This window comes from Colius striatus, chromosome 5 (assembly GCF_028858725.1).
Source record: "Colius striatus isolate bColStr4 chromosome 5, bColStr4.1.hap1, whole genome shotgun sequence".
NCBI classification, from domain to species: domain Eukaryota; kingdom Metazoa; phylum Chordata; class Aves; order Coliiformes; family Coliidae; genus Colius; species Colius striatus.
This window is the reverse complement of record NC_084763.1, coordinates 3,409,118-3,434,017: the sequence shown is the minus strand read 5'-3', so window position 1 is coordinate 3,434,017 and position 24,900 is coordinate 3,409,118. Positions and strand designations below refer to the sequence as shown.

The 24,900-nt window shown below is 49.3% G+C and overlaps 1 protein-coding gene across 4 annotated transcripts in view; it reads right to left on the bottom strand.

Annotated features, from left to right (window-relative positions):
- The window catches only part of EGFR (epidermal growth factor receptor), a 153,963-nt gene that overhangs the window by 16,919 nt on the left and 112,144 nt on the right, over nt 1-24,900 (bottom strand). For all 4 annotated transcript variants that reach the window (XM_061997505.1, XM_061997506.1, XM_061997508.1 and 1 more), the window contains exons 6-19: nt 23,423-23,541; nt 21,651-21,792; nt 20,699-20,815; nt 20,116-20,242; nt 19,952-20,025; nt 18,750-18,840; nt 17,218-17,417; nt 16,137-16,269; nt 15,003-15,102; nt 12,687-12,844; nt 7,801-7,836; nt 7,007-7,148; nt 5,524-5,646; nt 4,474-4,572 (exon numbers count right to left, since the gene is read on the bottom strand). In XM_061997505.1, the coding sequence (XP_061853489.1) occupies nt 4,474-4,572; nt 5,524-5,646; nt 7,007-7,148; nt 7,801-7,836; nt 12,687-12,844; nt 15,003-15,102; nt 16,137-16,269; nt 17,218-17,417; nt 18,750-18,840; nt 19,952-20,025; nt 20,116-20,242; nt 20,699-20,815; nt 21,651-21,792; nt 23,423-23,541 (1,661 nt within the window). The remainder of the gene's footprint in view (nt 1-4,473; nt 4,573-5,523; nt 5,647-7,006; nt 7,149-7,800; nt 7,837-12,686; nt 12,845-15,002; nt 15,103-16,136; nt 16,270-17,217; nt 17,418-18,749; nt 18,841-19,951; nt 20,026-20,115; nt 20,243-20,698; nt 20,816-21,650; nt 21,793-23,422; nt 23,542-24,900) is intronic.

Sequence of the window (24,900 nt, the reverse complement as noted above, 5' to 3'; positions counted from 1 at the left end):
GGAAGAACTGATAAACTGCAAGCTGATGCAATTTTGAGCACCTAATTGCAAGGGCATGTGGCTTTTTCCCCTCCCACCCCACAAATCCCTTCACAAATCTGACTGGACCTCTGTCTGTCTGTCTCTCAGGGTGAGCACTAACCCAGAAAGTCAAAGGATGGGGCTCACAGTTTGATTTGCTAAGAGACAAGGCTTTTTTGACCATGTTGCTCCTCAGAAGTCCATGTCAAATCAAGCAACAACTAAGAACCAGTTCATCTCTGTAGAAGACTCAATACATGCCTGTCTTCAAGCAACACTGGTGGAGGTATTTTCTCCAATTGGAACAGCAGGTTTAGACACATCCAGCAATGCTCCTGACAGCAGGAAGGGAGCACAGGTGGGAGCCCAAGCATAACAAACCCTTTGGCCAACTGGCATTTTGGTTTGGGTTTCATAAATGTATGAAAACCACTTCTTTCACCCTCTGTAGCTTTAGGTACTTAGCTGAGCAACCCAAAGTGCCTCCTCTTCCCTGTAGGAAGGCCTTGTTGGGGGCTGGTGCAATATGCTGCAGGCACACTGAATACATCCTTTACCGTGGCCACGAGTAACCCCCTCAGCTTCATGGGTTTGGTGTGAAAAAAACTAGTTAAGGACTGAAATTGAGGTCTGTATTTATGGTGACATCCATTTCCAGTGGCAGAGCAGAATCTCAAGGGCTGGAAGCGACCTCAAAAGCTCATCCAGTGCAACTCCCCTGCCAGAGCAGCACCACCTAGAGCAGGGCACACAGGAACTGCTGGGTTGGAATGTCTCCAGAGAAGGAGCCTCCACAGCCCATCTGGGCAGCCCCTACCAGTGCTCCCTCATCTCAACAGGGAAGAAATTCTTCCTTGTGTTTCTTCCAACTGGATGGTAAAAAATGGAGCTGAAGCTGTTTTGATTTGGTTTGTGTCTAACTTTGTGCCTGATTTGCAATATCACATTTGGACATTTTTAAAGCCATTTGACTGAAAACCAGCACAACAGGAAATCAATGGAAATCTTTCCATGCAGTGAGCTTTTAGGTCATCATCACAACAGCATCTGGAATGGCAACAATTCATCATCCCTTGGCAAATCAGTATTAAGCTAAGCAGCCCTCCAAAGGCTAAAATCAAAGAGAAGACACAGTTGTGCAAGGAAAGGACAATGTCTGCACTTTCTAAGAGCTTAAGAAAAGAAATACCATCACACTTTACTCATCACCTATTCATCCTTCCACAGATGTCACATAGCTGTCTAGCTGGTAAGAGCTATTATTAAACCAAGCAATTAAAGCAATGATGTTCAAGAGATCAGCAACCCTGATTCCTAAGCAATTCTTTCTGGCCTAAGCAGGAGGTGATGTAATGCAGCCTTCACCAGAAGTGCTAATTCTGCATTTGGAGTCCTTGTTTTGGAGCCCTCGTTTAGAACCCTGTTCTGTTTTGTTTGGGACGAAGGCGGCCTCCAGACAGACAGGTTAAAGAAGATCTCCTGCAGAAATGGGCAAGAGCTCCTCAGCCTACTGCAAGGTGTGAGCAAGGCACTGAAAAACAGCCCTCTGACAAGCTAACACAAGCCAGCCCGAGGACAGATAAAGCAAGACTACAATGTGCTATTCCATTACGTGGGTATTTGTGGCAATGTTTCTTGGATAACCTTGTGAATCCACTGTACAATACTCAGATCACTGAATCCCTGAAAGGTGGGGGTTGGAAGGGCCCTGCAGAGCTCATCCATCCCAGCCCCTGCTCAAGCAGGTTCCCTTTGCTCAGGGGGCACAGGAACGTGTCCAGGTGGGTTTGGAAACATCCCAAGAAGGAGCCTCCACAGCGTCCCTGGGCAGCCAGGGCTCCCTCACCTCAGCACCAAAGAAGCTTCTTCTCATGTTTAAGTGGGACTTTTTGTGTTCCAACTTATGTTTATTACCCCTTGTCATGTCACTGGAGACAGCAGAAAACAGACTTGCCTCATCCTCCTGACATCCACCCTTTAGGTACTCGCAAGTGTTGATAAAGCCCTGCCTCAGTCTCTTCTAGCCTAGACAGCCCCAGGGCTCATAACACTTATCTTGCAGCCTGGATAGAGACTGAAACATGCTCCACCTGCCCAGGCTTCCAAAGCAGGCCACTGTACCAAGGAAGGATTTCTGTCCCTTCCTTTGTTCCTGCTGGGCCTATGGGCCATGCAGCCCTCAGAGCGTGTCCAGCACTGGCCTTGCCTCTTACATCTCACACTGCGAAGTAAAATAGGCCTCTGCCACCCCACAGCAAGCAGAAGGGAGCTACTGTAGGTCCCTCCAAGTAGCCCAAGACATTAAAGTGGGCCTTTGTTTCAACTGTTTATGTTGGAAATCTCTGTAGTAGGCTCTGACCTGCTCCAAGTATGCCTGGTATTCAGCAACAATCTTCTGAATCAGCCCTGCCCTAATAAAGCCAGCAAGAGCTCAAGCTGCTGTGCCTGTTCTATGCCTAGAGTGTTGCTGTAAGACAGATCATCTTTAATTGGACATCATTATCTCTGAGGTTTCAGCAAGCTTGGAAAGTAGGTTGTGTAGCAAAAATCTGTTTGGGGAGAAGCTTTTGGAGTTACCCCTCTGACTTCTTCCACTGGCTTTGTGTGGTTTAAGCTTTTCCTCTGAAATACAGAATGAATTCCACCAACCAAGCTGTCTGAAAAACAGACAGGACTGAAAAAAGCAACAGCTTTTTGTTAAGCACCCTAATTCAATAGGAGAGAGAAGATAACGTGGGGATACAGATACAGAAACATCTTTGAAAAGAGAAAGCAGTCCCTGCATCCACTGCCCCATGCTGTGAACACCCTCATCTGCTGAAGGCACCATGTACTGGTGGCTTATTTATTAACCCTTCCTTCAGTCTACACCATTTAATGCAGTAAAGTCCAAAGCATCCTTTGCAAAGGCTTTGTTATGCTTCTTGTCACAGTGATGAAGGAAATGAGGGGCAGAGCTGAGGGCAGGCAATCAGGATGGATATTGCTTTGTGGATGGATTCAGAGATGGATCACCTATCCTTCTGCACTGCTGCAATACATGTATCAAACCATGTGGCACACAGCACAAGATCCAACTGTGTTGTCTGGAAAGTCCCTGGGCTGACCAGTCCTCCTTTAAGTTATATGGCTTGAGATCTACAGACTATTCCAAGTTCAGTGAGCTTTGCATTCAGGACTCTGACTCACCTACTGCAAACTCACTGCTTTATGAACTCCTGAAACAGTGTCCCACAGCCTTCTCCCCTGCTTTCTGATGTGATGAGCCATGTCCCATAACCTTCTCCTGTGCTTTCTGATGTGATGAGCCACATCCCATAGCCTTCTCCCCTGCTTTCTGATGTGATGAGCCATGTCCCATAGCCTTCTCCTGTGCTTTCTGATGTGATGAGCCATGTCCCATAACCTTCTCCCCTGCTTTCTGATGTGATGAGCTATGTCCCCAGCCTTCTCCTGTGCTTTCTGATGTGATGAGCCATGTCCCATAGCCTTCTCCCCTGCTTTCTGATGTGATGAGCCATGTCCCATAACCTTTTCCCCTGCTTTCTGATGTGATGAGCCATGTCCCATAACCTTCTCCCCTGCTTTCTGATGTGATGAGCCATGTCCCATAACCTTCTCCCCTGCTTTCTGATGTGATGAGCCACATCCCATAGCCTTCTCCCCTGCTTTCTGATGTGATGAGCCACATCCCATAGCCTTCTCCCCTGCTTTCTGATGTGATGAGCCATGTCCCATAGCCTTCTCCCCTGCTTTCTGATGTGATGAGCCATGTCCCATAACCTTCTCCCCTGCTTTCTGATGTGATGAGCCATGTCCCATAACCTTCTACCCTGCTTTCTGATGTGATGAGCCATGTCCCATAACCTTCTCCCCTGCTTTCTGATGTGATGAGCTATGTCCCCAGCCTTCTCCCCTGCTTTCTGATGTGATGAGCCACGTCCAAGCAAGAGAATAAAATTCCCATGCCTCTTTCAGGAAGTGAGAGAACCTCTTGCTGTTCATGGCAGAGAACTCAGACAGCTGGGAGATGTTTCTTTTGGATTTACAGTTAATTTAATCCTACATAACCAAGCAACCAGCTAGTGACAACCTGCAATGTCAGGATTCAGACATCATTATTCTCTTACTGGTTTTGGTTCTGCTGCCACAATGGTAATGCCACAGTTTAAGGCCTGAAACATCAGAACAAAGATAAGAGATTTAGCTGTAAATGTGTGGTCCTGGCCTCTCCTTAGACCTTAGCTCATGAGGATAACTCAACAGTATTTGGGCTGTGGGTAAAGCCTTCTTAGGAGACACAAACACACTTCACAGGCTGTACTTCTAGATGGAGCATGGAGTCTGGGCTGCAAAGCACTCCTTCCCACCTGAAATCCTAGAAGGTCCTTTAGTTGTTACAGAAAATGCACAGACCACTGACAGCTTGACAAAACAAACATGAAAACTCACATCAAGGATCTCCTTGTTGGCCTTTGGTGACGTCGCCTCTCGCAACTCTTTAATAGCAACAGGAATTTTAACCTTCTCCCCTTCTGGGATCCAAAGTCCCTACGAAAAAGAAGCACAAAAGAGTTAGTCTCAGATATGAGAGGTTAATTCTCACAACCACATATGCATTTTATGTCTTCTGATATTCTGAGCAATGGGAAGATGTTGCAGACAACAAAAATGTGCAAACAGTGTGTCTTGTGGGCAAACAGTGTGTTAGTGGTGTGAGAAGTGTCTCTATTTCACTCCTCTCTACTATATTCTGCTGAAAAAAACCCACAGTCTTCACCATCCCAGTACAAGTGGCCCAAGAGATGCATAAAGAGCAACTTTTGCACATGGAAATCTAATTAATTGGTGCAAAGCCTCGCCACTTCCAATTTGTAAGTGGTGGGATGAAAATAAATGGCTTTTACACACAAAAACAAGTCAGCAGCTACAATGTCCCAACAACCCAGCCTGAAACATGCAGTGGCAGGTAGGGTTGTGCCCAACAGGCTCAGTGCCCTGCATCTATCATGTCAGAAGGCTGTTGGGGTGAAGTGTCCCTGCCAGGACACTCTGCCAAAGCACCCAGCAATATAGGTGCACCTCTTCAGAGGTCCATGGGACTGATGCTCCTGATGTTCCTAGCCATAGCTAGAAGCCTGCTTCAGAATACAGTATATAACAGATCTATGAAGCTACTGTTTATATTGCAGTACTACTGGCAGAGCCTAAATAACAGGAGGACCTCAGAAAAGTGGAACTTGGTGAAAAAGAGACACAGAGGATAAACACAAACCAAGGGGGGTTGGACTAGATGACCTCTAAAGGTCCCTTCCAAGCCCTACCACTCTATGATTCTATGATGAGCTGCACTGCTGAAGGTGTGTAGATACTTCTTGTCATTCAATACACATGTGCTATAACATCTAGTTAACAGAAACAGCCTACAGCTTGTGCTTTGCTTGAGTGGCTTCTCCAAGAGGGAGCAAGACAAAAAGGGGAAGCGAAACGTGGTGATCTTACCTTATAAACAGTGCCAAAGGCTCCAGAGCCTAAAACTTTGACCTTTTTAAACTCTGTTTCCTTTAAAATTCGGAGATGGGCCTGGTTTGGAGCCTCCCCACTGGGCGTCAGGGGCTCGACGAGCTGGAGGAGAGAAGGTGACGTTAGGAGGAGACACGGCCTGTGAGGACACACTGGAGAAGTCCCTAAATCCTTCCTTTGAATGAATGAACACTTTATTCCACATAGTTTCCAGGAGGATGGCTCCATTCTGATAAACATCTCAAACTGCTCAAGAGGTAAAGTAAATCCCAGAGTGGCAACTGCTGGTTTGGAGGAGGATGGTACCAGTGGCTCCGTCAGAGCCCAGGGTTTACAAGCAGCAACTAAAGATCTGAGAATGATTCTGTTCTCAGCAAGAGGGTGATGCTGAACTGGCTGTTGATGTCTCCAAAACTGGATCCCAGCCTTACTGCAAACAGCACTAATGCCCTCCCAACAGAGACAGTGAACACTTTTTTGATGCAGAAGTCAGCTTTTTCACTTAGTGGTTCTTCTTTCCCCTTTCCTTTGAATGAAACTGCTTGGCTAGATATAATCTGATTCACAGAGGGCCAAGCAACCTTCCTGTTGTGATGAAATATCCCCATGTTTGAGGAGCCCACAGGGTAAGCTGTGAGCTGAGCACACCCTCAAGTCTCCCATCACAACTGCAGAACACAGTGCTGTGTAAAATACTGCCAGATAGTGCACTGAAAAAGCAGCTTTTCAAAGGATTTTAGCAGCTGACTCTTCAAAGCCAGTGAGCACAGAAGGAAGCTGCAACCAGGCTTTTAGCAGAATGCTACAAGTTGCTCATTATTTCCCAGATTTGGACCAGAAAGGGGCTCATCACAACAGAGCAGCTTTCATCCAGGACGATGAATTTTGGTGTTTAGCCTAAATGTGTAGGCAAGGTACCCAGAGGGTGATGCTGCAACACACACAAAGCCAGGCAGAACACAAGAAGTGGTGCAGGAACCTTGTTCATGCCCAACAGGGTGAGCAATCCACTTTGATGGCTTTGTGGCTTTTTGGTGCTAAAAACAAACCAAAGACGAGACACAAACACTTCCTCAACACATTTCCCTCCTCTCCTTTCCCTCTCATATTTTTTTTCCACAGGATCAGACATTTTACCCGATCAAGAGGGTAAAGTTTTCAAAGGCACCCAGGTTGCCACTCCAGCCAAGGGTCTACAAGGTGAGGAGGTCTGGCTGTGCAAACACACCCCACCTCACCCTGAAGGTGTAGCTTTCTCACCTGTAGACACTCTCAACGAGTTTCATTGGAATTCAGACCTCTAAATACCCTAAAGCCTTTGAAAATGATATCCTGAGGGATCAGAGGTGAAGCGAGGTGTCAGTGCCACAAGGGCTTGCTGAGTTACAGGGTGCGTTATCCCCTGGCAGGAGGAGGCTGTCAGCCCCGTGAGGCCCGGGAAGGAGGCAGGATGGCAGCTCACCTCCCTCTCCTGCAGCAGCCGGCGCAGGGTGCGCTTCCTGACGATGTGGCGCCTGCGCAGGTAGAGGCCGATGCCCAGGCCCACCACCACCAGGCACAGCAGGCCCCCGACCACGCCGGCCGCGATGGACGGGATCTTGGAGCTGCAACACAGGAGGGGTGCACACACGGGGAAACAATGCTTCAGCTTCAGAAGGAAACCCCAACCCAACCCTGCACGATGCCTTAGGTCAAACACATCCCCACCTGACGTTTCAGAGACAGAAAGACTGAGAGGGGCCTTTGTCAATGCTGGGGAACAGCTGAAGGGTGGGTGTTGGGAGGGTGAGGTCAGGATGTTTTCTGTGGTGGCCAGTGGAAGGACAAGGGGTAAGGAGCACAAGTTGGAACACAAAAAGTTCCACTTAAACACAAGGGAAAACTCCTTTGGTGCTGAGGTGAGAGAGCCCTGGCCCAGGCTGCCCAGGGAGGGTGTGGAGGCTCCTTCTCGGGAGGTTTCCAAACCCGCCTGGACACGTCCCTGTGCCCCCGAGTGAGGGGAACCTGCTTTGGCAGGGAGCTGGGCTGGAGGAGCTCTGCAGGGCCCTTCCAACCCAACTTCCCTGTACAGAGCTGAAAACTTCAGCCCCAGCTTTGCAGTGTCCAGCGTGGAAATGTAAACACACACACACACACACACACACAGCGTGGAAATGTAAACACACACACACACACACACACACACACACACACACACACACACACGTGTGCATTCTTTCCAGCTCTGTCTTTAATTGTGGCAGATGAAACACTCACCCATTTGGACAGCCTTCAAGACCTGGCCCTTTGCACCTGTGAAAACAGAAGAACGTGACAAACATATTCACCCTGGCATACATACCTCTGTAATTCCAGCTCAGAAGAGTGCTACTGATTGAAATGGTTGCGTTTCAGAGCAGCCCAAGTATTAACACAGGACTCCATAATAGCCATACACTCTATTAAACATCAGTCAGTGGCCTAAGGAATCTAAGGCTTTTTGTCACTGGTAATGTCAACAGGTAAAACAGTTACCCAGAGAGCCAGAAACTCTACCAGCAAAAGTCATTTGCCCTCCACTTGAGCTTAAGATTCCTTCTGGCAGACCAAGCCCAAAACCAACATGTTCAAAACCACAGTGACTGCATTCACTCCATGGTCTCATGGCACTGTTTGCTCCCTACGTGCTGCTGGGCTACAAGATGGATGCTCTTCATGGGAATTGTGGTCTTTGTGGTGCCTACAGAGGAAGGAGAGCATTACAGGGAGGGTTACATCACCTCTGAAAACCAGAGCACAGCAAGGAGAAAAGTCCAGTTTGTGGTATCTGCTGCCTTACAAGACAATGGATCATCCCAAAACAACTCCACAAGAGGTCAAGTAGCGGGTAAGGAGTGAGCCTGTGCCAGGAAAAGTGCTCTGAACTCCCTCTCACCGAGAGGAGGAACCAGAAACATTTCAGAATGGCAGGTGGAGCTGCAGATCATGTCTCACAGCCTGATGCAGGTCTGGGGAATGAAGAGGTGAAGCAACAACTCCTTTGCTTTGGTGTTTGTTTGTTTCCGTCACTCGGATCTTCCCTCGTGTATTTGCCTTGTTTCTGGGCCAACACAGCGCTCCATGACCCAGCATCTGGAAGGTTTAGTGAGTTCACTGGGCTCTCATGCAAGAATGTGCATCCTGGTGTCCTGGGCAGGCTGGGAGCGTTGTGTGCGTGTTGGCCCCTGGCTCCCTCAGCCCCTGGCTCAGCCTGTTTGCTTGGTTGTGTAACTGAGCAGAGAGGGGTTGCACCTGCAGAGCAGAACCACCAGCCTGCTGACACTCACAGGACATGTGTCTCGCTCTGCACTGAGCTTCCCTCTTTGTGTGCTCGTAGTGTGTACTGAGCCAGGAGCTCATCCTGGATGCTCTACCACCCAGGTGGGATATCTACACGCTGATGCAACAGAGCACGTGCAGCTTCCCCTCATAAGGATGTGACACTGGAAGGCCTCACTTTATTTCAGAACGTGACTGTGGTCCCTCAAATGATCTCCTCCCAAAAATCCTGGTTTACCATGGCAAGTCCTTCACATGCCAGCAAAAACCAAATGGCTGAGGGACAGGATCAACAGTCTGAGCAATGAGCGAGTGGTTGTCTCCTGCCCCAGAAAGCAGAGGCAGGAGAAGCTGATGCTCTCACCTGTCCCCCTCTATCTCACACAAGATTCATCAATATCAAGTCAGGTGGGAAAAAGTCAGAAGGTGTTTGGGAGGAAAATGACGGCTCAGCTTGTGCTGTTCAAACCCCACGTGACCTTCTGATTCATTTCACAGGACCAAGAAGGAACAAAGCCTGTGACAAATATCCACCCAGGACTACATGTAACCATCCTTCTGAACGTGGAATTGTGTGATGACACCCAACTGAAGTTGCAATGCATTTACTATCATGGCTTTATGGAACCCAAGCAATCACCCTTTCCATTCCTGAATCGATTTTCTTCTGCTTACTGAAACCAAGATGAGAAATGTGACCTTGTGTTATGAACTGCCTCGAGATCTTAAGGACAGATCAGATGCAATCCAGTCTCTCAAATGTTTCTCTGCTTACTGGAAAATTAGTGCTGTGTAAAGTCCCTGAGAAGGATTACACCCTGAACTCAGCATTTCATCTGTCTGCATACGTTATTACTCATCCCAGAGCAGACACAGCTATTTCCCAAACCCATTAAGACTTTAACAACTTTCTCCTCGACCCACAGCTCCTGGTTTGATGTAATACAGCCAGTTTGCTGGGATTGCAGGGTAGACTCCCACTGTAACAGCCCAAGTTACTTCAGAGTCATGAAACAAACAGAAAACCACTGGGCTTTTGAAAGCCTTACAAGAACTTTCCTCTGCCCTTTCTTTCTCATCCACCTTCCAAGTGAGACAAAGGCTGCAACTCTCCCTCTCGGATCTCCTAGCCACTTTCTCACCCCCACCCCTAAAATCCCCTGGCATCAAACATGAAGACTGGTGAGACACGTAGCGTTGGCAGTGACTGCACACACAGGACGTGCTGGCCAGCGCTGTTAACTACAGTGGTGCCTTCCCTCCTCCTCACCCTTCCAAGCCCAGTTGCTTTGGCTGAATTTAATCCCTGTACTCTGAGAGAGTGGGGGGGGAAAACTGTATCTTTCAACATTGAGCAGATTAATTAGTGTCATTAGTTGCTGGAGGTACAAATGGGGTAATTCCAGGGCTTTTGGCTTGTTGTCCTTATCAGAGTGTATTTCCTCAGCTGTACCAGAGGCAAAGGGGGCTCATGTACAAAATCCCCAAGAGATGACAGGAGATATGGGAGAGAAGGAGTCTTTTGGGCTGAGCAAGAAAAAGCTCCCTCCATTCTGTTCTCAACTGAAGGCTGGAGAACTGACTGAGCAAAGAAAACGAGACTGGATGGGTTTCTTCACAGGGATACAAGTGACACACTACTAGAGAACGCACACCTAAGCTAGAAACCTCAAAGCTTGTGACAGAGCTTAGCTGGGAACAGAAGTCCTCTTTACTTCCAGCTTCTTCAAGTAAGGAAAACAGAGCCAGACCCTGGAAAGCTTTACTTGCATGACAACTGAAGTCAGCGTGCTCCATCATGCTCATACGGCTTTGTGGGCTCTGGCCATGCAACTGGACAGGGAGAGAAATGAAGTTCTTGTTGCTTGTCAGGCAGAAATTGCTGACACTGGGGTTTCTAGGGATACAAACACTTTGTGAGATGGAGTTTCTCCACTCACTGCTGAAGAGACCCCGCTGCACAGTGAGGGAAAGGCGTGAGGTGGCATCACTGATGGATGGCTGTCAGGGGGACGGTGCTGCACCTTCCCAGCTCACCCCTCTGACCCTGGCTCCCTCCCTGCCAAGGCCATTGGCCTCACACCTCTCATCTGCAAAGCAAAAAGAGTAACACCACCTTCTTGTTGCTCTCTGGAGCCTCTCAGAGATACAGCCTGCTGCTTCTGCCACAGCCGGGCAGCAACTCCAACAGAGCCATTAGGCATGCCCACAATGTAACTGTGGCCAACTTAGCCCAGTTCTTTCATGGAAGAGGTGAAATGGATGTTACTTTTTATGCTCTGCCTTATTAACACAGGACCAAACACACCCAGCCATAGGTTGGGTACCTCCAGCTTTAGAAAACATCTCCTTGCTCTACTCCCATCACCCCCAGACTCCTGTGCTACACCCATCGACTGCCAAAGCCCGGCAGGAACTGATTTTGCTGATGAAGGCTGCTCTGGAGACCTATTGTGCACAAAGAACCACTGCATGGCTCATTGTTACCTCTAGGTCTGGCAGATTATGTTCCTCAGGTTTGTCCTTGCTTGAGCCCAGCCTTGGGCCTCGCTGCTGAGGGCAGCCCTGCTCAGATGTGGGTGCCTGTGATGCTGCACCAGCCATCAGCTGCACTTCCACGTGGCCAGTACTGGACCACTGTGGCCAGTTCCTATCAGTAGGGACCACTGAGGTCCTCAGTAAAGAGTAAAGTTCTTAAGATCCCCTTCCAGCTGAGATCATTGGTTCTCAGGACCACGATGGGAAGCCCTCAGAAGCCTCACCTGAGAGTGTAACAAAGCACAGGGGCATCATGGCTGTAGGTCCTGCCAAACCCACAGAGCTGTTACACCTGAAGAGCAGAGCACTGACTTCACTCTGAGCGCTGGGGAGGGCCCTGGTATTGGCTGGTTTAACCCTTCATCTCCTTTACTCCATGAAAGTGGAAGCCTGGGCACTCTGCTCTGCTCTTTAATGACCTGGCTGTTGAATTAGCTCATGCACAATGGGATGATGGCTGCTCTGAACAGGTCATAACTTCTCTCTTGCAACGAGTATTACAGGACTATTACAGAAGGATTTTGGATTAGACAGACCTGCAGGGTATAAGCCAGGGGCCTGTGAAGGAAAACACATCAAACACGAGCTGGTTTTTAGCTCTGAAAGCATCACAGTCCAACAACTGAGCCTCAAACCATAAAAGCTTTTACCACATATCCCGTGGCCTTTGCAGGTTGGAAAACAGGAGACAGGTGTCACTTAATGTCACATACGTTAAACACAGCTCAATTCACAGCTTAAGCCTGCCTCCAAGCAAGGGTAAGGATGGTTACTGGGATGCCTGTTCATGAAGGCAAGCAAGGCTTTAAACCCAGACCAAATGCTAGCACATGGAAAGAAGGAAAATCACTGGGGTACCCAGCTGGGATTTCTTTCCTCACACAGGAAAGGTGCTGAGAAAAAGAGGCCTTGGGAGCCCAGCATCCACCAGGTGTCAGTGATGATCCTCCCAAAGCCAGACAGCCCCCTGCATCCAGCCAGGTGGGGAAAACAACCCCAGAGTGCATCACTGGTGGGTGAGCTTTGGCCAATTCCACCAGGTTTCCTGTTTAAGTCAACAAACAAAGCCTTTTTCAACCCCCAGCTAAAACATTTTCATTTTCTTCCCCCTGCTCTGTGTAAAAAGCCTCTGAACTTTCCCTGTTTACAAAGCCTGCTGCTCTCTGCTCACACTCCCTGTGTGCTCCCTGCCCTTCCTTCTTCTTGGTGGTTTGAAACGGGGCCGTCAGGAAGAGCAAGAGCTGGGGATGAGCTTTCTCCTGTTTCTTTTCTGCTCCCTCCTGCACTCAGGCTGAGGTTTTACTCACCCCCGGGTACAGTTGGGATGGCAGAGCTGGCAAACAGCGTTGGCATCGGCGTACTTCCAGACCAGGGTGTCGTTCTCCCCCAGAACCCCCGCGGGGCAGGACTTGACGCAGTGGGGGCCATCGATGAAATGGGCACACTTCATGCAATGGTCAGGGCCCTGCAAAGAGAGACACCTTGTCTGGAATGCCCTTACATCAGCCTACTCGAGAGGAAATCGCTCCCCACAACACAAGAGGGTATAGTGAGGTGGGGGGGGGTCGGTCTCTGCTCCCAAGTAACGAGTGACAGGACAAGAGGGAATGGCCTCAAGTTGCACCAGTGATGCTGCACCATTGGAGCTGAGGAAGAACTGTTTCCCTGAGAGGGGTGTCAGCCCCTGTGCCAGGCTGCCCAGGGAGCTGGGGGAGTGCCCAGCCCTGGAGGGATCCCAAAGCTGTGGAGCTGAGGTGCTGAGGGCCAAGGGTCAGTGGTGGGCTGGGCAGGGTGAGGGGAGGGCTGGGACTGCAGCAGCTTCAAGGGCTTTGCCAACCAAAATGATTCTATGAAGTTCAGAAGATAAATTTAAATGTGTTTGTAATGTAAATGTAAATGTAAATGTGATGCTGGAAGCTGTCAGCATCATCTGCCTTTATTACCTTGATACCTGATACTCTTGCAAATATCTGCTCTGTAGGATGGACTGTACAAAAGTACCAAACACTTCAAGCTTTTTCTTGAGTTTCAGTGCTGATTTTTTTCCCCCACCTTCTGCCTGGTTGTAAAGCTTTCATTTTTCACTTGAAATTGAGAATAATTTAATGACCCCTCAACAAGCAGGGGGCCCAGCTGCAGCCTGGTGCAATCTACCATCACAGTCTGAAACAGTGGACCTGGTCCTGCTGACACCTTCCTGAAGTGTTTGCCTCAAATCACTACTTTCCTGGTTTCTCAGGTAGGTTCTTTCTTTCCCCTGACAGGGAGAAGCAGAGGATAATGGAGGCAGCCCAAGGAGCCTATCCTTTGAAGAGCACTTAGTTTGTGTTTAAAGGCATTGCCCTTGGCTGTTTTCAGCAGGACTGTTTTTATTCAGACTATAACAGCACCAGGAATGCCCTAAATCTTTTAAAGCAGAGGAACCAGCAATTCTGGGTCAAATTCTGCTCTGGAGAGAAACCAGACCAGATTCACAGTGTCAACTGCAGTGGGACAACAGCAAGACATGCTCTAGGAAGAGTATTTCAACCACTGCCATGTCTAAGGGCCACTGGATCGATTACTAGATGCCAGGCAAATATGGAACAAGGGGATGGTCACCCTGGAATGAGCTTATAATGTTAGTAACAGCCCTGAGGCCATGGTAGTCTAAGGCAAAAGGGAGGATGGAAATGCTCCACATGACTGAGCACTGAGTCTTCAGACTGATGATGGGCCAGGGTCAAGCAGAGTGAGCAAGAGGTGTTGAAGGAGCGAGGCCAAGTAGCACAGAAAGGATCTGTGATGGATGCAAGAGATTTGATCTCAAGCACCAAAAAGAGAATTAAGAGCTTTACAATTAAGATGTGATTAAAAGGAAACCATCCTGCACTGTTGCCAAACTGGATGCTTCAGAATGCAAAAGAGCATCCTCTGAATTAAGGAACAAAACTGATGAAGACCCTGGATGACAGGCAGAACTGTACTGAATTGACTTGTGCAGAAGGAGATGTTGTATGAGTTTGTATGAGGAAAATCCACCTGTTTTGTTCTGATTGCCTTTCTCTGACCATCATTTACACCTGCAACTGCTGTAACAGAGTGATTTACTGTAACCTAGTCAGAAGAGGGAGCATGGTTTGAAGTAAAAACTGATCCTTGCCTATTTTTCAGTAAACATTTGGGTTTGATCCTCATTTCATCCTGACTTTTAAAAGGCAAAAAAGCTACTGTTTGAATCTGCTATTTCAGACCAGGGTTTTCCCTCTGAATAAGGACATTCACTTTGTCCAGACCAACCTGGCAGTTCAGTAGCTACACGCTCCTGAAACGTTTGCTACATTACTGTGTTGTCACATATGTAAGTAAGAGGCTTTTTCTCTTGTCCTCTTCTGTAAAAAGCCATGGAAAACAAAGTCCCCACAATGTTTGTGGCTGTGGATTACACTGTGATGGGTGACATGAAAGAAAAACAACACTCTGAGGTTCCTTCTCCTGTTTCTGCTCCCCCATCCCAAGATCTTGGCTCTTCACTGTCCCTCATCTCTGCTCCACCTCGGAGAAGGGTAAAGGAGATGTCAGGATTAGCTCAAGGTGGGAAATACATCTTAACACAAAGTGTGAGGCAAAGGATCTGCTCTTACAGGTCCAGTGCAGGTTGCATTGTAGGCAGTGGAGTTTTGCACCAGGCACTCGGGGTGGCAGGGGAGGCATTTGGAGTCCTTCTCAAACTCTCTCGGCTCCCTGGAAAACAACAACAAAAGAGAAATCATTAAAATCCAGGCTGATTAGTGAGTGATGAACCATGGTTGTCTCTCCTTTTCCTGACTTCTCCAGTTTAGATTGGAAAAGAGGTACAGAAGGACCCTCCTGGCTACACCAGCAGCACTCCCTCAGTGCCAACAGCAGGAGGTTAAGAGCGAGGGAAATTTGGTTGACAGTGAAACCTCCAGATTGCACAGTACAAATTAGCTTACTTTCCCTTTTAAGCTAACAACACAGACTATTTGCAACCATTTCCAAAGGCTTTTAAATGGCAGTGATGCAAAGAGATCAGCAGAAACAGTTCATGTGATTCCAAGGCTCCAAATAATAATTAGGGAAGTCAAACAGCAATGCACTGATAATTAAATTCATGCCCTCCCTGCAACACACAATGAATCATTAAAATATGAAAGCTGGGAACAGATGGTTTCAATAGCAATAAAGCTGTTCCACTTCAAGTAATGGTGTTATTAATTAAACTAAATCTACCCATCATCTGACACAAAAAATGCCCAGATCTGCCCTTCAGGTCGTACGAGCTGCTGGAGGGAGTTCACTTACCAAAAAACCACAGCTGCTGAACTGCAAGTTGCTAGAGAAATACAAACATCAGGGCATCACCACCCTGTCAACTACTTGCTTAATACTCCAGAGTTTTAAAAGTCAAACTTTGAGAGAGTGATTAAAAAAGAAATATCCCTGTAATTATTGGTGCACAGCTTGGATTTGCACCAAGGCTTTAAGCCCCTTTGTTTCTTTGCAAGGCTTAGCCTCCTTGGGCCTCCACACAGTCTCCTCGTGGGCTTAGGGGGATGCTTTCTCAGCAGTCACTCCCAGGCAATGCTGAATGGGGCAGGGGAGGTACCTCAGCTAGGTGCTGTGCTCACACAGCATCCCTGCAAAGCCAGAGGAATCCCAGGCAACCAGAGATACTGTTCCTTGCTATCTAGTTACAACAGACCTTCAAAACCCAACCCACCACCAAACCCTCAAGCACCCCCCAGACAGCTCACCCTTGCAGGATGTTGCACTGCTTCACACACTCCTTCTGGCGATCAAAAAATCTGCAGGAGAAGCAGTGGAAGGGTCCTGGGCCCCAGCAACCCACCTCTGAGCACAGAGGGTCACAAACGTGCCTGGCAGCAGCTGGGAAAGAGAGAGGAGACAAGACATCAACAGTCAAGGCAGGAGACAAGGCAAGCAGGGCACTGGAAGTGCCTCCAGGCCAACCAGCCAGTTCCTCCAACCTGTTCCAAAGCAGGTGTGAATGATCCTGGCAGTGTGGAGAAGGAATAATGAGGTTTCTCTTCATTCCCAAAGGCTGAAACTAAGTGAATTCTGGCCTTTTGAAATGAGGATGAGCTCCTCTGTAACAGCTAATGGCTGTGTAATAAAGCTGAACCAGCACCTACCTGAGAGAGGGGGGGTGTTCAGCCTGGACAAGGCTCTGAGGAGAACTTGTTGCAGCCTCTTAATACTTAGAGAGGACTTACAAAGACATAAGGAAGGAATTTTTTACAGTGAGGGTGGTGAGGCCCTGGCACTGGTTGCCCACATTGCTTGTGGCTGCCCCATCCCTGGAAGCGCTCAAGGGCAGGTTGGATGGGGCTGGGAGTAGCCTGGCCTGGTGGAAGGTGTCCCTGTCTATGGCAGGGGTTGGACTAGATGATCTTGAAAGGTCCTTTCCAACCCAAACCATTGTGTGATTCTATGATCAGTTTCCAAAATACAACATGTCCATGCTCTGCAAAGAGAAAGGATTAGATTTTGGCCAAGGGGCACCTGCAAGAGCAGATTGCTGGAACTACAGCTTCAGCCTTGTCAAAGCGTGGGGAGTTAACCTCTGTGTCCTTCAGTCCACGCAGCTTCACTGCGTTCAGGGGGTGAAGCAGCTCCTCTCCATCTGCTGGATGCCATGAAGCTCACATCCCCAGTGGGGAAACAAACAATGCCACTTTTCCTTTACCACTTTCACTGAAGTACTATCCCTGACCAGTTTTGCAACCAGGGCAAGAGCGAGAAAGCCTTGCTTGAATTCCTCTCGCACTTCAGCACCAGCCTCTGTGGGGAGCAGGAAGGCATTTGCTGACTTACCACACTCATTTTTGTTCCTGTTCTGTATGATCTTTGTTTTCTGGCTCTGAGTTGCAAACAGGCTGCGCCAGTCCATGGTGTCAGCATAGCAGAGGTTCTTATTCTTCATGATGGCCACATCTCCATCGCTTATTTCCTTGAGAGAGCGCAGCCCCAAGGACTGGATTTTCAAGTTCACAACAGCAAGGGAATACTGGCCACTAAAATGAAGGTGGACAAAGAGAGAACACGTGGAAAAAAGGATTAGCAAGCAGAGGTTTACTCAGTGTGTTTGTCCTTTGGTTTTCCATTGTGTGGTGTTTGAGCTTGATGCTGCTGAGCCCTCTACATGGAATGCCTGGTATATGCAGTACTCACATCTAGCTTTGCAGGGGCTTTTGGGGTTTTACTGGCAGCACATATGTGCTCTGACAAGTAAATGAGTGCAACAATGGCTGTAGGCAGAGCAGAGCAGCTATTACATTGTGCTGGTGCACAGACCTGTCTCCTCCTGAGGTGAGCCCGGGAGGGTGCTGGGTGTGCTGGAGGTGTCTGCTCCACGCAGCAGCCACAGCCTCCAACCCTGCCTGCCCAGCTGCCTCAAATGCCAAAGTGCTCCTGACCACATAGCAACTTGCCCCAGACTGCCAAGAGCACTCTCTGCTTTGCTTGTGTTTCCAGGCTGGTGGAGGGGACGCTGGTCCTGGACAGCCCTCTGCATGCAGCATGGAGCTGAGGGGCTCATCCTCCCAGGGCACAGTGCCTATTGCTACAAAGATTGTGCCCTGCCACTTGCAGGCCTTGTCCCATTCTGCATCAGCTTTTGGACACTAGGATTAGCTGCTGGTTGATAGCAAACTGTGTATGAGCTAGCAACGTGTCCTTGTTGCCAAGAAGGCAAATGGCATCCTGGGAGCATGGAGAAGAGCGTAGGCAGTGGACTGAGGGAGGTTCTCCTCTCCCTCTACTCTGTCCTGGTGAGGCCTCATCTGGAGTCCTGTGTCCAGTTCTGGGCTCCTCAGCTCAAGAGGGACAGGGAAGTGCTGGAGAGAGGCCAGCACAGGGCCACCAAGATGCTGAGGGGACTGACGCATCTCCCTTAGAGGGAAAGGCTGCGGGATGTGGGGCTGTTTAGTCTGGGGAAGAGAAGGCTTCAATGCTGATCAATCTGGTGTTGAGAGCATGAGGCTAGTCTTTTTTTGCCCAGTGACAGGACAAGCAGTAATGAACATAAGCTGGAACACAAGAAGTTCCAGTGGAACAAGAGGAGAAACTCCTTTGTTGCTGAGGTGAGGGAGCCCTGGCCCAGGCTGCCCAGGGAGGGTGTGGAGGCTCCTTCTCGGGAGGTTTCCAAAGCAACGTGCATGAGTTCTTGTGTCACTTGATTTAGGAGGACCTGCTTTAGCAAGGGGTTGGGTTGCATGAGCTCTGCAGGGCCCTTCCCAGCCCCATCATTCTGTGATCCCCCAATGCCTGTGACCTCGGTGTGCTCAGACAAGTGCAGCTCTGACCAGAGCTCCCTTCACCGTCGCCCTGCCCTGTGAGGTACTTACTGCTGCTTGGTTCTGCCACGTATAATCTCCAGATTTTCAAAAGCATAGAGATCAGTAGCATTATCAGGCCAGGCCTGAATCAACAAAAACCCTGAAATGAGGAAAAGAAGATTATAAAAACCCATGCAAGTAATAAAAACACTGAAGCCATGGTCAGTACTGGCAGTGGAGCTCTTCCTTGAGCTCCTCCTGCACTGGGAGAAGGTGCTTGTGCTTTCCCGGTGCTTATCTGAGAATCTCCAAGTGCAGCACGACATTTTAGGGAGTAGAGGGATATTTTTAAACCCTGTTTTATAAACAGTTTACTTCTGAGCCCACCAGGAGCAGCATAAGGGAGCAAACGTGTTGGTGAGCTGCACATCCTGCTGCAGCGAGCTGCTGGCGGTGCTGCCTCCTGCCCGTGGTAGCCCCGGCTGGAAGGGAGGCTGAGGGAAAGGCATTGCTCCATCCTGCTTGTGAGCTGCCCTTGGGGAGTGGGGAAACTGAGGAGGAGGCAGAAACAGAGCAGAACAGCCAGCAACTTGGAGGGGATGTGCTGAGTGAGGCAGCAGATTGCCCTGCTCAGCTGAGGCGCTCGGGAGGACGGGGAGGATTCAGGAAACTGCAGGCTGCTGTGTAAAGCTCTGGGGTTAGTCACTGCTACCCTGAAGGGAACCAGCCAGGTACAAGGGAGAAAGAGAAGGGGACCTGGAGTCAGTTCTGACTGTGATGCTCCACAATGGGCTGAACGAAATTGCTCTTAATCCCCATGCTCATGGAGACACCTTCAGCCCAAGGAAGAGCTGCTCAGGCTGCAGAGCGTGGCTCTGCCGGTGATGCAAGCCCCTGAGCACGCTCTCCCAAGGAGCTGCTGAGAGGCTTCCCACAAATAGCAACACGTGTGGCTTATTTTAGCTGGATTGGCACGCCCCCACATCACCACATCCTTCTTGGGTGGCTGAGGATCTCCTCTCCTCTTACTCTGTGCGAGGGCTGGCGTCCCTTCTGCAGAAGGGACGGTGAGGCCAAACCACACACCTTGGATGGGAAAGGGTTACGTGGGCGTAATGCTGGTCAGGCACTTCTGACCACCTTTGTGGAGCTCACCCCTGGCAGCTCGGGGATATAAAGCATTCCCTTGCGCTTCTCTAGTTCTAGATTTCCCTCCTCTCCCGTTGTGTTTTTAGCAGCACCAGCCACAGAACGTGAACCACGTTGCTAACCTGATATTTCTTTGACTGTTTTGAAGACATCCAACTTCTTGGGGTCCAAGGGTAGCGTCTTCGTGAAGGCATCACTGAAACAAACAGGATGAGGCATTGGGAAATGAGTGGCTCTGCTGGGATTTCTCCCTAGCCCTTCTCCAAATGACCAGCAGGCAACTCACCCCAGGAAGGCCACCGGGAGAATGCTGACGTCCCCGTTGATCTTGGTACAGTTTTTGAAGGAGTCGATGTTCGTGGCATTTATAGAGAGGATCCCTTTGAGCTCACCTATTCCGATGCCATTGCACACTGTTAAGAGAGAGGCACAAAGTCAGGGGGCAGAAGAGTGAAGCTCAAATGCATGGAAGGGAATAAGTGTGGAGATGCCATTAATCCAGAAAGCACACCCATATGGTTAAACCCACCACCGTTGAGTTTCACAGATCTTTTGCCTACTCTCGCCCCTCAGAAAGCAACTCCTTCCTGTCTGCCTGCCTGAGTGGCTCTGGTCTGAGCATCTCTGCACGTGGGCTGTGGCTCATGCCCTTCTCTCCTTCTTTGTCCCCATTTATTCCCCTTGATGAGACACTGGGCAGGACAAACGGAGGAGAAGGCTGATGTGCAAGATACGCACGCGCACAACGCACAGCTCACTGTGTGTTGAATCTCAACGCTGAATTTGCACTTAATTCAGGTCAGAACCCCAGGTACTTTTCCCAGCCTGCCACCTCAGAGCCTTCCTGGTCTGTTCTGTGCCTCCCTTACCTTTGCTGCAGAGCCCATCACACTTTTTACACTTGCGGACACCGTTCTCTTCCACCTCGTAAGTATCGGTGTTGCAGGAGCGGACGCACGAGCCGTGGTCTGTCACCACGTAGTTGTCTGGAAAAAAAACCCACAAGGGCGTCAAAAGCCACTGAAATACAAGACAGATGCACTGGGGCATTTCAAGCCTAAGGAGAAGAAAAACTCTTAGGGAAGTATGGGCCTTAATTGTGAATTCTCTCAAACACCCATTTTGAAGGTAGGTGGATACACGGTGCTATTGTCACTTTACAGAGAGGGGAATGGCCACAGCAGGACAGAACAACATTGCCAAGGTCAGGCTGTGCAGCAGTGCTGCAGTTGGGGTGGATGCAGAGCACCTCTGATCTCTCACCTTCGCTCTCTCTTCCAGGCTGAGGGCCAGGCAAGGCAATGGTCACTCTCAGAAAGAGAGACCAGGCCAGGAACCAGCCAGGAACACTAAACCCTCGCTTGCATTTCAGTCTTGGTGGGTTAAAAAGCCACGGTCATGAAGGGTGTGAAAGGAAAAGCAAGTCTCTGTAGAGCGAGCAATGATCACAGGCCTTGAGGGGGAAGGTTTCAACCAATGACTTCCTACCAATAAGGACCAGCCAAGAATTGATTCTGCTTTGGTTATCCCCAGGATCGACCCCGTACGGCTGTCGTTTTGATGATCAGTGTACAAAGCTTTTCTCCCCATCAAGAGAAAACTCGTCAGAAGTCAAACTTGAGTGGTTACAAATCGGGAGAAGTGATGGATGCAGACAGTTTGTCTTCTTTAGCACCTATTCTCCTGGTTTTGTCACGTCTTCCCAGTGCCCACAGAGCCAAAGAGAACAAGAACGTGCTCTTTCAGCCGCCCGTAACGCAGACGGGTGGCAGGAGTCCCTTCCCTCCAGCCCCCTGCCTCCTCAGCCTGGCACAGACTTACGTGGGCATTCCCTCACACAAGTGGCTCCGAAGCTGTACTTTCCATCGGGGTTGACATCCATCTGGTACGTGGTGGGGTTGTACAGGACCAACGGGGGACACGTATCCTTGCAGGTGGCGTCGTCCCGAAACTTGCGGCAGGCCTGTCAGCGAACAGCAGCGCCCGTTACACCGCTTCCTCCCTTCAATCCCAGCAACATCGACAGCAGCTCTTCAAACAGACTCCACTGGGCTCATCTGTCTCCTGCCTAACTCTAAGGGAAAGCTCAAGCAGCTACAGGGATGGTCCCTCATGCTTTGAAGGTGAAGGGTCGCTTCAGGTTGGGCAACTGAGATTAATATTTGAGGGGAAAATAAATGAAAGAGAGAACATGAGGTTTTCTTGTCCTGAACAAGAAATCTTGGCACGCTGGCCAAGAGAGTGCTGGGATTCACGTGGGAACAGGAGCAAATCTGCATGCCTCAGACTGAAGAATTTTCCCTACAAGCAGTAACCAGATCAAGACAGACGGTACTTGGCCGCTGTTTTTAATAACCTAAATCAAATCAAGTCCTTTCCTGCCGATTACTGCCTTTTCTGACTGAATATTAAACTGGAGCTGCAGGTCACGGGCAAACAACGTAGCAGCCATTTATCAAGGGCAAGTTGGTTCTTCTAATTCTGCATTAAATGAATAATGGCTCTCTTTTCTCCTTTTTTCTCCCTCAGTTTTTCAGATGAGAGAGAAGAACTGTGTTCTCTGTGAGTCAGCAAGGGCAGTAGAGACACACAATTTAGGAGGGGGCCTGGAACACAGGTAAGAGCACCACAACCCAGACCGGATGGTTCCTGTGGCAATTACTCAGGTGCCACTTAATTCAGAACAAAGTGCAGTGTGAATACAGGGAAGAGTTAAAACCACAGCATGCACCAACCCCCTGAAACCCCTCTAGGAAAGCTATGGGATTCTTTTGCTTTGTAAAACAGCTCCATTTGCTCCTTCTCCCTCCTCTACCCCAAACACAGTGACAGGAAGGGAAACCTTGACTGGATGTCTGAAGTTCAATGCAATGCATATCATATCCCCCCAAGGAGGTCTTGCTTTAGTAAACCAAGATATTACTGATGTGTGCTGAGGAGCACAAAGCAGAGCTGTGCTGGCATGGGAAACCCACTGCACTGCCACAGGGACCTGTCTACCTGGGGAAGCCACCCAATATTCAGTTGCTTTACAATGGCAATAGGGAAATACAACTGGAAGCTGCTCACCAGTGGCTACTGAGTAATGAGTTACAGACAAGAGGAAACAGCCTCAAATTGTGCCAGGGGAGGTTGAGATTGGAGCTGAGGAAGAACTTTTTCCCTGAGAGGGTTGCCAGCCCCTGTGCCAGGCTGCCCAGGGAGCTGGGGGAGTGCCCAGCCCTGGAGGGACCCCAAAGCCGTGGAGCTGAAGTGCTGAGGGCTGTGGGTTAGTGGTGGGCTGGGCAGGGTGAGGAGAGGGCTTGGACATGAGCTTTAAGGGCTTTTCCAACCAAAATGATTCTATGACTCTGAGCTCTCAGAGGCACTAACACTGGTTTGGCACATGCTAGGAAGTTCCACCTCCAGGGTTGTTAAGGACCAGCTAAGGGTGCTGTGATGTTCACATCCTCCTCCCTCCCACCCGCCACCTGTACAGGGAAGCTCTGAGCACCCTCCAAGGTCAGCATCCCCAGAGGCCTGCTCAGAGCAGGCTGGAGGCAGAGGCAGTGCCAGGGCTGTAAGGAATGCTGGTGGAGGGGGAGCATGGTTACCAGGCAGTCGCTCTCCCGAGGCCCCGTGCAGCCCGCGGCACACTGGTTGTGGCAGCAGTCGCTGGGCACCTTCCCCCTGCACCGGCCAGAGCACTGCTGGGCACAGATGACTTTCGTTACTGGAAGACACAATGAAAGAGGAGAAACATCAGGAATTAAGAGCATTTAAGTTCTATTTGTTGCAATGAGGTCAAGAAATACAGAGGAAAAAAATACAGTGCTGGATCTGTGTTAGGTTTTGCCCATGGGGTGTGTATTCTGTCCTCATATAAGGCCAAAGCTTGGGAGGGGTGAGAGCTGGTGAGGGTTGTGGTGAGAGGGCTTGTTAAACACAACCATAAGGCCATCATTATCTTGGCTCCTGCAAGGTGCTAAGCACTCTGGTCCCAGCCAGCAAACCATGTCCTTGCTTGGAAACAGCACCCAGGCCCAGGCAGCATCGATGCCTAAGGCAAGAAAAACACCTCGGAGTCCCTGCATCTTACAGCTGGGCAACAGAGCAGCAGCTGGCTCCACTTGGTTGAGAAAAAGCTGCTATTGTTGGTGGTAGCTTTGGGAAAAACAACACAACACAACAGGAGAACTGCCAGGACTCTGTACTCTGACAGGAACCCATCCACTGCTGGTGTGGTGTAAGAACACTTCTGAAACTTGCAGAGAAAGGGGAGAGCCACTCAGCAAACCCCTTTCAGATGCATATTGTACTGTTTTTCTTGAGGCTTCGATCCTTTGGCCAAATGTTATGTTCATTTACTCAGTTCCTACAGGATTTGCACCAGTGCAGCAACTCAGAGGAAGAACTGGCCTGGATTCAGCTTTGTGCAGGGAAGCAAAAACCGCTTGCAACGTTTTGTCGAGTGTTGGGAAATCATCTCCATCTGAGCAGCAGAGCAGAGCAAACAGTAACCAGAACAATGAACCCCCCCCCCCCCCCCAAGAAATTCATGGGGAGCACAAATGAGTTACAATATCACCAGGAATTCCTGTAAGTCCCAAGCAGATGGTTGTTAATTAACAGAAGAATATTGGGAAACGTGGCCTGCTACAGAGGGATTGAAATGAAAACCCCATTTCTCAGCTTTTTCGGCTCCACACTTTTGTATCCAAACTGTGTTCTTTTGTTTTTCTTGTGGGCCTGCAAGCAAGTGTATTTTCAAGGGGAAAAAAAGATAACTTCAACAGTTTAGCTTCTCTGATGGCAACTCCTCCATGCAAGTAGAAACAGGGGAATAAAAGGCACATTGTTCTACACAAACAGCCTTTTGATGTGGGTTCTGTTTCATGAGCACCAGGAGGGGAGTAAAACAGCTCATCACCTTGATAGCTATTGACTAGAGCTTCCTGCTGGAAACAGACACGATGGCAAGTGTTTCTGTTTCATACAGAATATCCCATGTTCCTTGATGGATGAGATTCCTATCGCCTCAAACCTTCCCAAGCATGGCAATGTGGGATGTATTTTCAGTTGGCCAGCTTCT